Source organism: Microcebus murinus, chromosome 22, assembly GCF_040939455.1.
Source record: "Microcebus murinus isolate Inina chromosome 22, M.murinus_Inina_mat1.0, whole genome shotgun sequence".
Lineage (NCBI taxonomy): Eukaryota > Metazoa > Chordata > Mammalia > Primates > Cheirogaleidae > Microcebus > Microcebus murinus.
This window is the reverse complement of record NC_134125.1, coordinates 16,054,450-16,069,997: the sequence shown is the minus strand read 5'-3', so window position 1 is coordinate 16,069,997 and position 15,548 is coordinate 16,054,450. Positions and strand designations below refer to the sequence as shown.

The following is a 15,548-nucleotide window of genomic DNA, read 5'->3' as shown; positions in this document are numbered from 1 at the left end:
ACACCTGACTTTCACGTGTGAGTCTCCCGTCCACGCGTGGGGGCTGCCTTCCGGAGCTCCGAGCTCTTTTCCCTCGTGTAAGGCAGTCCACAAACCACAGGGAGGCTGAGCTCCCAGGCCAGAGGTGGGATCTGAACACCCCCCCCCCCCATTCTCTAGCTGTGTGATCTTGGATGCGTCACCTCACCTCTCTGGCAACAATTCGCTAGGCAGGGATGGTTTCCTCATCAGCAAAACGAACCTGATCGAACCAACTTCGTAGTGATTTTTCACATGAAATCATTTAGGCGAACAGCAAATTATGAAATATTTATCTCCCAGCCCATCTGCTCAAAGCCGGGCAGTGCAAAAGATCAGATGTGGGCCGGGCGCAGCGGCTCACGCCTATAATCCCAGCACTTTGGGAGGCCGAGACAGGAGGATCACCTAAGCCCAGGAGTTCAAGGCTGCAGTGAGTTTAGGCTCAAGACACTGCACTCCAGCCTGGGTGACAGAACAAGACCCTGTCTCAGAAAAATAAATAAATACATGAAAAATCAGAATCAGATCTGGACAAAGACAAGATGTTCTTAAGAGAGGTCATGGGAAGAATTCAAGCGTGTTTCCAATGAGTTCCCTGATGGCCGGCCCAGTCTGTCCAGCCAGAACCCTGCTGTAGGCCAAGCTGTGGGGAAATCAGCCTTTGGGCTCAGCCTGCTTGACTTAAGTTAGACAGCAGAAAGAACTTCCTGAGAATGAGGGCTTGCTGGGTCATGGAGAGAGGACCAAAGGAGCTAGGAGATTCCTCCTAAGGGTCTCTTGAAACGGGGGCTGGGGAGTGGTCTCTCTGGGTGGGATTAAAGGGGGAAACATCCTGCAGCCCTTTGCCCAGGCGTTGACAATAATGCTGCACCTGGGAAAACGGGGTGTGGGGACCCCTTAGCTCCAACATGAGCCTCACCCCTCCCTTTGTTGCAAATGCAGCTAAGGCCGGGAACAGCCAGCACAGCCAGGGAGGGGGCAGAACCGGCCCCCCACCTTGGGGCTCCCAACCCAAGGCCAGGGCCTGCCCGGGGACCCCCAGCTCCGCATTCACCTCTCTGAAGGGCCCCAGTGTGGTGCACGGGGACTCCGGACCCCGGGGGCCCTCAGCATCTCCGCACACGCGGCAACTCGGGCAGGAAGGAGCACCGTGGGCACTGGAGTCCCACACACCTGGCTTGGTCATTCACCTGCCACGTGCCCTCGTGCAGGCCACTGCAGGACGCTCTATGGGACGGGGAGAAACAGCAGCATGCCCGGGCGTCGCGCGGGCTGCCAGGATGCGGCGCGTTCCACCGCGTGGGCACCTCTCCGGACTGGATGTGCGCATGCGCTGACTGTGAACAGCCCCGGGCGCCTGCGCTCAATGCGCTTGTTGCTAATTGCTGCCCTTCCTCCCTGCAGTCCACGGGGGACGCAGCACAGGCACCTGTACAGACACCTGCAGCCTCCACCTGAGCTAGGGGACCACGCGGAAGTTTGGACACATTGGCCTTGAGCCCCCTCCCCCAATGCATTCATTCGTGCATGCATGGGACTGCGGCCAGGCTGTAGCAGGGGTTAGAGCACTCGCTATGGCTTCCAACAGCCCCAGGTGGTTCAAAGTTCAGCTCAGGCGCTTTCTGGCTGTGGGACCTTGGGCAAGTCGCTTCACCTGTCTGAGCTTCTGCATCTCCCTCTGTAGAAGATGGATAATATCAATGCCTTCCGGCCGGGTGCAATGGCTCACACCTGTAATCCTAGCACTCTGAGAGACCAAGGTGGGCAGATCGTTTGAGCTAAGGAGTTCAGACCAGCCTGAGCAAGAGCGAGACCCCGTGTCTACTAAAAATAGAAAGAAATTAATTGGCCAACTAAAAATATATAGAAAAAATTAGCCGGGCATGGTGGCACATGCCTGTAGTCCCAACTACTCGGGAGGCTGAGGCAGGAGGATCGCCTGAGCTCAGGAGTTTGAGGTTGCTGTGAGCTAGGCTGATGCCATGACACTCTAGCCCAGGCAATAGAGTGAAACTCTGTCTCAAAAAAAAAAAATAAATAATAATAATAATAATAATAATATCAATGCCTCCCTCCACTTTGGGAGGACCCAATGTGTAGAAAGTGCTCAGCCCCAATCTTAATGGTGGGATTTGAACACTGAGGAAGGACAGAGGTGGGAGATTTGGGGGCCAAGGGGGTTTCCTGGAGCCCCTCATTTCACAGCCCCCCAGGGCAGGTGTACTGGAGGTGTCCAATGTCGTGCTCCCCCCAATGCCATGCTTCCCCTCCACTCCTCGTTCAAGGGCCAGCCTTGAGGGGGGCTTGGCACTCCCCTCTCAGAGTCCACTGAGCACCTGCTGGGTGCCCCGCTCCACTCTGGGCTCCGACAAGCTGGGCTCCGAGGAGCCACCCAAGCCCAGAGCTCGGAGCCGCCTGCAGCAGCGGCTCCTGGGAGCCTCCTGAGGGCAGGCGCAGCGAGGACAGTCAGAAGAACTGGCCGAGATGTAGCCCCGACTCCATCGCGCCCCGCACGTGGAATCTGAACCCTGAGATTTGAGCCCAAGTCTCTTGGGACGTGAGGCAGACACCTCGTGATCTTCCCTCCCTCTGTGCCTGGGGGGCGCTCCCGCCCAGAGCCGGTGCTGACAAGTTTGTATGGATGGGAACGCGACAGAGAGGAGGAGGTGTCCCACGTCTCCTGGTAGTTACCCCAGCTGGGTCCCCCCCCCCCGCCCCCACCCACGCCTCCCCCCAGAAATAGCCCCGGCACCTGCCCCAGAGGGGCCCAAGCCCTGGCTCCCCCACCCGTGTCTCCAGGACGTCTCCAGCCACTCTGGCCCAGACGACATCTAAGCCCTGGTTGTGGTCGCCACACCCCAGAGGGAGTCAGGAAACAGCTGAGGCATGACCCTTGACCCCCACCGGGTACTGGGATTGAATGGCCCTCACGAGACCAGGGGTGACATGAGCCTATCTCTCTTCTCTAGCCACGCCATCCACCCTCCCTGGGGGTCACGTGCGTCCCGGCGGCTACCCCCACTCTGGTCCCACCGACACTTCCAGGGCCCCCTGCCCTGCCCCCTAGGGAAAGATGTTGAGACTGCAAAGTTCCAAGAGTCTAAGCATCACTGATCTTAGGATCCTGAAGGCCCTAAGCTGGAAAGAAGAGGTGACTCTAGAACAGGCAGACATTTGGAGACAGAGGTCTCCCCCTTTTGTCTCATTCAGCACTGAACTTCCCAGCTTATAGCCAAACAGCAGCTGTAAACATTCACTGATACTACCAATGGCATTGTTGGAAAAAAAATAAAGAAAAAAATAATAATAATAAAGAAAAAAAAACATTCATTGAGCTTGTTCAAGCACTTTCAGTAAATGAACTCAACTCCCACCAACTCTAATAGGCATAACAATAATGGTAGGGACCACCATCATTCCCATTTCACAGATGAAGAAACTCAGGCCCAGAGAGGTTGTGTGATTTGCCCAAGGTCACACAGCAGGGAGGCGCTACAGCTGGGATTCCAACCCAGGTCACCCGAAGCCTGTGCCCCTGACCACCATGCTGCGCTGTCCTGCACGTAAAGGGCATTCTCGTTTCTTAGCCTGGCGGGATTCTGGGGTGGGGGAAGGCTGCGCGAGGGCTGTGGCCCCAATGTCGCCGGCCCCGCCCCTTGCTCTCTCCAGCCCTCCACGCCTGTGCAATTCCGGTCCCTCCTCTTCCCGTTCCAGCCCCACCAGTTGCGTCTGGCACCCCGAACCCTAAGGGAGAAGTCACCCCCAGGCCTGGACCCACCAGCCTCCCAGGGCAGGCCCAGGTGTCTCTGCAGGGCCCCAGTGAGCGGCGGACACCCCGGGGGCCTCTGGCCTCAGTGTCCCTGGCAAGAGCAGAGTCACAAGCTGGGCTATTTTTGACTTCGCAGCTGCCACCGCAAACCTTGGACCCCCCTGGGGCGGGGAAGCAGCTGCGGGGAAGCCCCCAGCGCGGGAGCCAGCCGCAACCCTCCCTGCTATTTCAGGGCAGCCGGAGGAATCCTGAAATTGAAACCTCCTGGCAAAAATGGCAACCCCCTGTCGCACTCTAGACAGGCCGGATCTTTCCCCAGAAAGAGATGGGGAGCAGAGCTGGACACGGCACAGGACTGTCCCGCTCAGCACGGCCCAGCCGGTGTCTGGTCCTCACGCGGCCAAGTGTAAAAGGAAGGGCTGGGCTACATCCGGAACCCCCACACTCCCACGCCCGGCAGAGGCACCTGCAGCGCTATTAATAAAACAGCGCGCAGTGACTCCGGTCCCTCTGCTCTTGGAAGCTTCCCTAAAGTCACTTTCAGCTCAAACATTCCCGTTGTTTAAGGCTCAACTGCTGGCTGTGTGACCTCGCACAGATCGATCAACCTCTCTGAGTCTCCGTTATTCTCCTCTGTACAACAGGGAGAAATAAGGACCATCTCATGAAGAAGGCGGTGAAGAAGAAATCACAGGACATCGGTAGCTCCGTAGCAGCTTCGCCGGTCACAGCGCCAAACTGGGAACAGCCCAGATGTCCACCTCGCGATGAATGATAAAAAAAATTGGGGCGCGCCCATGCAGTGGAATGCCACTCAGAGATAAAAAAAAAAAGGAGGGAAATGTCGATAACCTACAGTCATATGATTAAATCTCAGAATATTCATGAAAGAAGCCAGACCCAAAAATAAGAGTACACACTGTATGATTCCATCTATAGAAAATTCCAGAAAAGTAAAAAGGAATCCTAGTGACAGAAAGCAAATCAATATTTGCCTGGGGGAGTTGGGGGTGGGAGGAGGATGGAGAGGAGGATTAAGAAGAGGGTACAAAGGGTACAAAGAAACTTCTGGAGATGACGGATATGTTCATTATCTTGATTGTGGTGGTGGTTTTAGAAGTAAATACATATGTCGAAAATCATCAAATTGCACACTTTTAAATATGTGCATTTGATCGTGAGTCGGTTAAACCTTGGTAAAACTATAAAAAATAATAATGGGAAAGCCCCAGACACGTGCATAACTGTCAATTTATTAATAGTTGCATCTGGGTGGTTCTTGGATGAATTTTCCTCCCCTAGAATCCAGACTCAGGTCTGCTTTGCTAACGGTGTGTCCCCGATACCTGGCACATAGTAGGTGCTCACTAAATAATGGTGGTTGGACAACAGAGAGGCCCTGGCCCTGTTACTTTCTCCTGGGCCACCTCAGAACCCAGAGGGTTAATTCATCCCACCCGGGGCCTCTACGAATGAGAACCAGGACAGACAGACCTGACCCACAGACAACACCCCAGGGCAGAGTGGAAACAAAGAAGTGGCATCCACAACAAAACGCAGTGGGTGCAAGACACATGTCCCCACCCTGCCCACCGTCAGTAGAGGGGCTCGGCCTTTGTGACATAATATGTTTTAAAATGAGCCAGGAGGCCGGGTGCGGTGGCTCACGCCTGTAGTCCTAGCACTCTGGGAGGCCGAGGCGGGTGGATTGCTCGAGGTCAGGAGTTCGAAACCAGCCTGAGCAAGAGTGAGACCCCCATCTCTACTATAAATAGAAAGAAATTAATTGGCCAACTAATATATATAGAAAAAATTAGCGGGGCATGGTGGCGCATGCCTGTAGTCCCAGCTACTCGGGAGGCTGAGGCAGGAGGATCGCTTGAGCCCAGGAGTTTGAGGTTGCTGTGAGCTAGGCTGATGCCACGGCACTCACTCTAGCCTGGACAACAAAGTGAGACCCTGTCTCAAAAAAATAAAATAAAATAAAATAAAATAAAATAAAATAAAATAAAATAAAATAAAATAAAAAATAAAATGAGCCAGGAAGTCAGCACAGAAGAGTCCTATCTGAGGGGCCAGACAGACCTGGGTTCAAATCCCAGCCGTGCTGGGCTGTGTGACCCCAGGCAAGTCACTGCACCCCTCTGAGCCTCAGTTTCCTCATTTGTAAAATGAGAGCGGTGACACTGCTCATTGTGTGGTGGCGGTTAAATGTGGTCACGGATGCACCAACACACACACCTTCCTTCGGCCTTACACACTGCATGTGCACACACACGACACCTACTGTATACCAGGCACCATGCCGAGTGCTGGCGGTGGCAGTGGCCTCAGGCCACCGTCCTTGAGCACTTTGTACGCCTTGGCAGTGACAGGTGCCCAGAAGTACCCTCAGAGACTCTGACGTCACTGGGCCAGGTGGGACCAGGAACGGCCTTTTGGAAAGTTCTCGGGCCGTCCCGACGCGCAGTGTGGGGACTCTGCCATTCCCTCTTCCACACCTGGCAACGGAGGCCAAGAGAGGTGAGGCGACTGCCCAAGGCCACACGGCTAAGAACGGACGGAGCTGGGGCGGAACCCAGACAGTCTGACCCCAGGACCCAAACCGCCCCAAACAGCGCGAGAGGGTGGAAGGCCGTGTGCCCGGCGGAGACGAGCTCTCGCCCTGGACGCGGCGCCATGCCAGCACACGCCCAGTCCCCGGGCTGATCTGAGCGGGCCAGGGAATGGGGAAGGAGCCCCACTTCCCTCCGGTGGCTCCTTCACACCCACCGTCCCCGCCACAGGTGACCAGAATCCCCCATTTCTGCCCTGAGCTGGGGCTGCCCTCCCGCCCGCTTTGCAGGGACAGCAGGCCTGGCCCCGGGACAGACCTCGGGCTGGGGGCAGCCACGCAGCTTTACCAGCCCTGGGACAGTGGGGGCCTGTTCAGGCCCTGGCAGGCTCCTGGGCCCCTGGGAACAGTGGAGTCCTCGCCCCCGGCCTCAAACCCAGTTTTTGTCCCCCAGCCTGGCCCACACCCCCCACCCCAGCCCTCACCCCCTCTGTGACTCCCTGCTGGCGCCCGGCCAAATGCGTGCCCATAAAACGCCCCTTCTGGGTCACCCCGTCGTAGATGTGAGAGTAGACTGGAGGGGCTCTACGCAGGACTGGAGCCTGCGGTCCCCTTCCCACGGGATTCATTTGTTCATTCATTCATTCATTCATTCATTCACTCTTCATACCTCTCTGGGCCTCAGTTTCCTGATGGGTGGCAGGAAATAATAACGGTGCCCACCTTGTAGAGGTGTGAGTCTCAGCGAGTTGACGATGTCATCGACTCAGGCCCAGCCCAGAACGGGTGAGTCAATTGTAAGCTGCTGTCACCACGGGGCCCAGGGCACTGTGCAAGGAGGCTGGGTGGGGGCGACTGGGGAGACCCCCAGGAGAAGGGGACATCTAGGCCCAAAGCTAAAGGGTGAGGGGGAGTTAGCAAGGCGGCAGGCACTGAGGGGTTGGGAGGGGTGGAAAGGTGTCGCTGGCACAGGGAACAGCAGCTGTAAAAGCTCAGAGGTGAGGGAAGGGTTGACTCCTGCAATGGTGCTCAGGCCACCCCCCTAATCCACCCCCGGCAGTCTTGGGAGACACAGGCTATGGCTAAAGCCACACGCCATGTCCTCCAGAGGACCCTGTTGAGCACAGGCGGGGGGAGGGGCTGATGCCCAGGAAGCTGCAGATCAGGAAACTCGACCCTGTCTGCTCCCCCAAAGGTCCCCAGCGCCTGCTTGTGTCTTACGGGGTTTTTGCGTGTCACGGGGAAGCATAAGGCACTTGCTAGCCATGAGGCAGTACCTAAGACCCCACAGGAACTCGGCAAGAGACAGCGCAGCTGCGACACCCGAAAGGCCGGACGACGTGGGCAGAGCCACGAAGCGCATGGGCCTTCAGACCCGACTCTCCGGACGCCCCTGGCAGGCCTTGCCAGGCAGGGAGGGCCCTTCCCCACCGAGCAGGACAGAGGCCATTGTGTGCCGTGAAACCCAAACCCCGGCCCCCTCCGGGTGGGGGTGGGGCCGGCCGCCCTGCCCGCACACGCTCGGCCCGGCCACATCTGGACTCCAGCTGGCAGCTCCGGGGCCCAGGGCGGAGGGGGAGAAGTGGCCGCAGGGACTTGCCATCAAAGGCAAGGAGGAGCCTGGTGGGTCAGGACACGAAGGCGGAGCCCTCCAAACCCGAATCCCGGCCCGGGGTGCGGGCAGCATGGCGCTGGTGGCGAGACCCACGCCAGCCTCGCAGGGGGCGGGCAGCCGGGAGCCACGCCACTGCCGCGCCTCCCCACCGCCACGGTCGGTCGCAGAGCCCCGCGTGGCACCTCGGTCCGTGTGGCCTCGAGTCCAGAGCCGGTGCTCAGCCTCTGGGGGCGCCGGCACCCGCCCCATTCCGGTGAAGCACCTCCCTTCCCGGCACCCACTGCCCCTCAGCCTCCAGGGCCTGGCCGATGTGTCCCCCCCACCCCCCAGTTGTCCCCACTCCCTGGAACAGCCCTCCAGAAAACCAGTGAGACGCAGGCCAGGATAAAGGTTTATTGTACCGGGGGGTTACACCTCAGCTCCTGGAGAGCTGCGCAGAGCTGGGGGAGCCCCCGATGGAGGGACAGAGGAGAGACCCCCCCAGAGCCTCCCCAAAGCAGGACGGAGCCCAGGCTCCCTGTCACGAAGCGAGGACCGCGGACACAGGCTGCCAGACAACGTGCGTGGGCGTCAGAAACCCTCCCCCGGCCCCTGGGACTCCCCCCCAGTGGAAGTCCCCTCAAACGCCGCCCCAGCCTCCCGCCCCCACCCCAGCCACGGTAGCGACATGAGACATTCACCCCAAGACCAGGTTGCTTGGGCTGGGGGGGCGCCTGAGCGGGGCTGAACCCCCACCCCCACCCCCTAACCCTGGGCCCACCACAAACACGGGAGCGCCTCTGGGAAAATTCAGGGCAGTGTTTTCCAGAGTGCGTGCTACAGGACTTCACCCGTAGCTATAAGAAAACAAAAATAATAATAAGGGCTTCAAGGTTAAAAGATGTTTGAGACAAGCTAGGCAAAACCACATTCAACAGCAGCCTCTCCTGCGGGACTTGTCAGAGCCCTGCAGTGCTCTAAGGAAAGGTGGCGGGGCGTGCAGGGGAGGTGGCTAGAGAAGCAGCGTCTCCTGGACGAATTTGACCTTGACATGTTGCTTCTTTGGAGCGCCCCAGGGAACCCGGTTTGGGAAACACTCGTTTAGGGACCTGTCATCTCGTAGGTAGGGACCCCCCCACGGAAGCGTCCTAGTGAATCAGGCGGAGGCTCTGAGCAGGGGCAGAGTGACGCTAACGTATGCAGGCTTGGGAGGACACAAAGGGTGGGATCACTGGCAGTTCCAAAACACTGCTTCCGGCCAGCCCAGGCCGCCTTCGCCCTGCCAGCCCGGGCACCCCAGGGCCCTCGCCAACCGCGCCCAGGACTCCTGCCCGCCTGTTTGTCTTTGCTGCCTGGACAGAAAAGCAGCGACGTCTGCTGTCTCACGAGGGACCTGTGACGTATGACTCCCGATCGGCGAGGCTAATTTCCCGGGCCATTTTGTCGTGGTTCTAACAAGGATGTGTCCTTCCTCCTCCTCCTCCTCCTCCTCCTCCTGGGGTGTGTGCTGCAGGATGTGGCCCCTTGGGGCCACAGAGGCGGCCGTCCCGGAGCCCCGTGGCCCTGGGACCAGCATCTCTGCTGTCGGCGGACTCGGGACACGCTGGGGTTGGCACCGGGCGGCCAAGGAGGGGGCGTCAGGAGGCAGGCGGGACTGAAGGCCTTTTCACGCGCAGGGAGGCGACCGCCTGGGGTCTGACAGTCAGGGCCCGTAGCCCGAGAGGCCCGTTAGACACTGGGGGGCACGCTGCCGCAGGCGCAGGGGCTTTCGGGGGGCCCCGCTGGTCCCTGGGCTTCCTGGGCTACCGAGAGGGACCCTTCCGGCCCCCCTTGGCCCTCGCCAGCTGCCTGGGCCTCCTCGGCGCCCCCTGAGCACGGCTCCTGCAGCCTCTCTGGCTCCTGCGCTGGGCCCCCTCGCTCCCCCGGGGCGTCCCGGTCCGCCCCTTGGCCGCCCTCCGCCACCCTAGCTCCGTCCCCACCGCCGGGGGCCGCCCTGGCCGGAGACTTGAGGTTCTGGGTGGCGGCCAGGATGTCGGCCTGGAGCTGCTGGGAGGAGTCCAGGGCCTCCTCGGGCCGGCCGGCGGGGGCCCTGTCGGGGACCTCGCTGAAGGCCCGGGGGCCCCCGGCCCGGTCACTCTGGTCCACGTACTTCTTCTTGGGGAAGGAGGACGGGTAATAGGCCGAGGCCTTGTGCCTCTGGCGGGTGACGAGTGCGGCGCAGACGATGAACATCAGCAGGAAGGCCAGCGAGCCCACCACGGCGATGAGCATGACGTACTGGCGGAAGAAGTCCACGATCCCGTCCAGGAGGTTGGTGGGGGGCGAGGGGCCCGCCCGCAGCGTGGGCTGGGGGCCCAGAGTCGTGGGGCGGAGGGCCGGGCTCCAAGGTGGCGGGAGGCTGGGCGAGGAGGCCGACGGGCCCTCGGCCTCCCCGCTGCCTGCCACCTCCTCCAGGAAGGCGGCCTGCAGGGGCGCGGAGCGGGCGGCTGCCGCGGGCACAGGCCGCAGGAGCAGCAGCAGAGCCAGGAGGACGCTGGGGGCTGCCGCGGAGACCATGTCGCCCCCCGGGACCTGCAGGGACACGAAAGGGGAGGGAAGTCAGGGACTCCAGCAGCTCGGGACTCGGAAACGGGGCTCGCCAGGCCCCGAGGAGGAGCCGGGAGAGTGGAACAAGCAGCAAGTCCCTTCCCTGCTGGGGCCTGAGCCCCTGTCCCCACCGCACAAGGGACCCCCTTCGGATGCAGGGCACACACCTGTCCCCCACCCCCACTACCCTCTGAGGCCCTGGAGGGCAGGGGCTGAGTCTTACGTATCTCTGCATCCTCGAGGTTTTTTGCGCCATGTCGAGTATACTGTAAGCGCTCAATAAATGCATCTTGACTGACTTGGCTGAATTAATTGCTCACACTTTCCCCGCTCACCAGGTACCAGCTCCTATGCTAAGTTTCTCACAGGGGATTTCTCACTGCCTCCAGAGGTCTGCCTGGAGGGGAGGTGCTACAATCATGCCCATTCTCCGGGTGAGAACGCTGAGGCCGAGGGAGGCCAAGTGACTCGCCAGGGAAGAGCCGGGCTTTGGATCCAGGCATGGAGGGCGGGACGATGGCAAGGCTGAGTGAGAAACTGAGCGAGTGACCAAGAGGAGCCCGGGGACAGTCCCCCGTCCACCCAGGGACTCTCTGCAGGGTCCCCCAGCCTGTCTTCGGCCCTGTCCCCCCCAGGGCCTTGTCCCCGTGCGCTGGTTGACTGCAGAGGCTGCACATCCCAGCAGCTCAGGCAGGGGCTTTCTCAAACCTCCCCCAGCCCCGGCTCTGCCTCCTTCTCCGGAAGATTCCTACGTCTGGAGGCCTCCAGGTCTCCGAGCCGGGCAGGGCCCCCGATGCCAGGGGCGTGCCGGGTGCACCCCAACATGCCGCCTTCACCTCCGGGTGACAGCAGGGCTGGCAGGGCCCCCAGGAAAGCCCTGTGCCCGAGACAAAGCTGGCGCGGCCGCCCGCCCGCCCCACCCCCACTCGATGGGAACCAGATGAGCCCGCACCCCCCACCACGCCCCTGGCAGGCGCTCCCGGCATGAACCCCCAGACCCCGTCTGGCCCAGACAGCCCGGCTGATTCATAAATTCCTGCTGGCCCGAGTTTACAGAGGGACTCAGTTTCTAAAACATTAACTGTCCCCGCCGGGGTGAGTGGGGCCGGGCACATGGACACACCCAGGGACAGCTCTCTGTGCCCCCTGAGCACTCCTCCCCGGCCCAGCGGGGGACCCAGGTCCCTGCAGTGGGCCGGGGCTAGAAGCTTCAAGACAGGAAAGCCCTGGGAGCCCTGAAGCCTGAGGGGACTGAGAGGGGGGAGACAAAGGCCCAGAGAGGGCGAGGGGCAGGCCTAAGGCCACACAGCAAGCCTGTGGGCTGAAGTCAAGGTTCCCAACGCCCTGGTGCAGGTCACGCCTCGGCAGAGCAGACGACACTATCTACTTCACGGGACTCAGGGGATGAGGTGGGTCCAGGCGGGGGCCATTTAGTGGCCTGCTCCAAGCAGCCTGAGGCTTCCCAGTGTCGTGCTGTTAATTGGAATTAATTGTACCGGCACGAATCTGGACAGACTGGCTCAGATGGCAAAAACCGAAACAATAATTCCAGAACATGGAAAGAGGCAGAGCTACTCAAGAGTCCGTGTCAAATGAGCCGGTCACTCCTTGCTTTTCGCCTGCACCTGCTGGGCTGTGGGGTCTTGGTCCTGCCAGTCACAAGCCCAGCCCGGGGAGACCTGTCATGGTGACAGCCGAAATGGGTCACTGCAGAGGGCAGCTAAGGCCGTGGGTGGCCGAAGACCTGCTCAAGTCCTGAGAGGCTGGGGTTCGAATCCTGGCTCCACCGGGTGTAGCCCTGAGGTCTGACGACCCTGGCCTTCACTTTCCCCATCTGCGAACTGGGGGCATGGGACTGGGGTGGCCACAGGTCGCACCTCTTGGAGCTGTTGGGATTGCAGGAGCCAACTTTTAGTGACCGCCTGGCATGAAGCAGCCACACACCCGGGCAACGTGGGGGTCAAGAGTGGCCGAATGCCGCCCCCCGCAGAGGTCCAGGGTCAGCCAGCACGCTCCCGCCCTCGGCCGACAGACGCTTGTCCTCGCCTGGTGCCCACGTTTGCTCATGAGACCATGATCACAAGGCCCGATCCCCACCCCGGGGAAGGTCAACTGTCTCCCCCTGTCGGGAGGACCCTTCTCAGCTCTGGCCACTGAGGATCGCAGGACCGGACACACACGCACGTACACACACACACACACGCACACGCATGTATGCATGAAGTCAGCGGTAGAGGGCAAGGGGTGGCACACAAACTGTCACTGGCTCCTTAAGGCTGAGACCCTGACTCTGAGTCCCCTGCACCCCACCCCCACCCCGGCCTCTGAGAAAGGGGGGCACAGGACACAGCCCCACCTGGAGCCAGCAGGGCCTCGCAAGAGATGGCTGTGTGGCCCCGGACGAGTCCCCTGCCCCCTCTGGGCCTCAGTTTCCCAACTGTAGAATGGAAGAACTGTCCTTCTATACGAAATGATCATTCTGCCTGCCAGCTGCCCCCGCCTCCTGGGTCTGGACTTTTTCAGGGACTCAGAATCGCACAAGCCCTTAGGAGCTGGGGTCCCCTCTCGTGTCACCCAAGAAGGAACTCAGGCCCAGCAAGTGGGGGCTGAGTCCCGGCCTCTCTTGGAGTCCCCAGAAGGAGGTCACTTCCCTGTGTACTAGGGCCGGGCACGTCACCTCTGTGAGCTCCGGTCCCCACATCTGCATAGTGGGGAGAAGGGCCACCTCCCTGACCACCGCTAGGACGAGGCGCAGCGGTGCGGGGCACACGGGAGGGATCCATCAGTGGGCGCCGCGTGACTGCCCGGGACTCCCTGCTGCTGCGACTCCTTCGCACTCGGGGCTTGTGGTCCTCAAACTCGGCGAGTGCCCTACTGCGTGCACGTGTGCAAACCACCCCTAAGGCCTGGGGACCCCAAGCCCTCAGGCCGAGGGGCCAGATGGCTGCCCCACCCCCACCCAGAGACTGGTGGCCTGTGGGGGAGGGGCGGCCCACGGAAACCTGGCTCCAATTAGTGGCCTTGGGCGGGGGAGGGGGCTCTCTGGCTGGAGCATGCACCCCCACCCCGGGGCCAGCCGAGGACAGGGTCGGGGCCTGGAGGTCTGGATGGGGAAGGGGCTCTGGAAGGCACAAAGTCTACACACGCACACGCACACAGCAGCATGGACACACTGCACAGGGACACACACGCCACAGACACAGCAGCAGGGACACACAATACCCAGACGCACAGCACAGGCACACGGACTCACAACACCTACACACTCGGGAGAGCTCACCCGGCACACAGAACGGACACACTGGAACACACGGACACGCAGCACAGGCACGTATGCAGGCCCGCGACACACACGCATTCCATCACACGCGTGCACACGACATCAAACACACACGCAGAGACAGCCTGCAAAGTGCTCCGACGGTCCCCTGCCCCAACCCCAGGACGGCCCCAGGGGCTCAGGACAGAGGAGGAGGGGACCCCAGGACTCACCCGGTCCTCCCCGCACAGGCCGGGGTGCTCCCGCCAGGTGGGGGAGCGCTGGGGCGTCTGAGAGGCCGCGGGCCGGTGCCGGGCTGGTCTGGGCTGGCGCCTGCCGCCCTCCCTCCTCCCGGCCCTCCTCCTTCCTCCTCGGCTGGGCTGCGGGGCCAGCTTGATTTCATTAAGAGGGTTTGGGGTGGGGACAGGGGGAGGGGAGGGGCTGCCGGGCCACACGCAGTCCCACCCTCGCTCCCGCTCCCGCTCCGAGGAGACCAGCTGCGGCACTTCCTCCCTGACCTCGGGTCCCCAGGGCAGCCAGAGACAGACAGACAGACAGACAGACAGACAGACAGGGCTGTCCCGCAGCGCGCCCCCAGACAGCGGGCTGGGTCCTGCCCGCACCCCCACTTTCCAAAAGGGATGAGCTCAGGGAGGTCCGGAGGCTTCTGGAAGCGAGAAGGAAAATTCCTCGTCCTCGTGTGACTCAGGCTTTCCAGGCCCAGCGAGCAGTGTGGGAGCCGGGCGTGTTTTAGGGAGGCGCGTGGAGGCCCAAGGCCCAGACGAGAGGCCCAGTTCTGGCCCTAGCCAGACCCTTCACCCCTCTAGGCCTCAGTTTCCCCATTTGTAGGGGTGGGCAGGAAGCATTCTGGGCTACGTCTGGCTCTGACATTTTGGGACCTGAGGCCCCCCCAATGCTGCAGATGGAGTAGCTCGAGCAGGAGTTGAACCCATTCCACAGAGGGGAAGAGTGAGGAAGGGGGAGTTCCAGTGGTTCAGGCGGGGCCCGAGGCGAGTCGTGGCAGGCCCTGGAACCGGGACGTCCAGCGGACCTGAGGAATCCAGCAGCCCCTTGCATTCATTCATTCATGCATGCACTCATTCATTGATTCAGCAAATGCTCAACCAACACCCCTAGTGTGCCAGGCGCTGGGCCAGGCAGGTTCCTTGCGGAGGTGACTTCCAGGGAGGAGGGCACGTGGGTGGATTGCTCTTTCACAAAACAGAGAGGGGTCGGTGGCCAGAGAGAGTCCAGACCGAGGGCTTGGGGAACCCAGGACATAGACGGACCCGCTGACAAGAGAGAGCAGGGACATAGCCAGGGCCAGGACGCGCCTGACCACGCGCAGCCTGGACAGGAGCAGGCCCTGGAAACGCGCCCCGGGTGGAAGGACAGTGCGGGTGAGGGCGTGGTGGCTGGGACCGCCACGCACAGGCAGGGTGCTAGAATTACCCCGGGCTGGGGCACGGGCTAGGAGCAGGTGACAAGGGCAGGGGAAGCCGGCAGGAGCCGGGCTAACGTCTCAGGACTCAGAACGTTCCTTACCCATCCAGGCGGCAGTAGGGAGCCAGTGAGGGTTTGGGACAGGGGGAGCGAGTGAAGGAACAGCCCGTACCCTCCCCACAGGAATCGGGACTCTAGATTGTTGTCATTCCTTGCAATGGCCCCAGAAGCCCCCTGCTCGCCTCCCAAAAGGGTGACAGTCATTTGTTTGTAGACGAAAATCAGAGGCTTTCTCGTCTTCTCTTGAGATCACCCCAAACCC

General features: G+C 61.0%; 1 protein-coding gene across 1 annotated transcript; it reads right to left on the bottom strand.

The window, feature by feature from the left end:
- Positions 1-8,338: 8,338 nt before the first annotated feature.
- Positions 8,339-14,173, bottom strand: TMEM119 (transmembrane protein 119). Its single transcript, XM_012756696.3, has 2 exons — positions 14,017-14,173; positions 8,339-10,509 (listed from the first exon to the last, which is right to left on the bottom strand). The coding sequence occupies exon 2, from the start codon at positions 10,492-10,494 to the stop codon at positions 9,667-9,669; it is 828 nt and encodes a 275-aa protein (XP_012612150.1). The 5' UTR covers positions 10,495-10,509; positions 14,017-14,173; the 3' UTR covers positions 8,339-9,666.
- Positions 14,174-15,548: the final 1,375 nt, after the last annotated feature.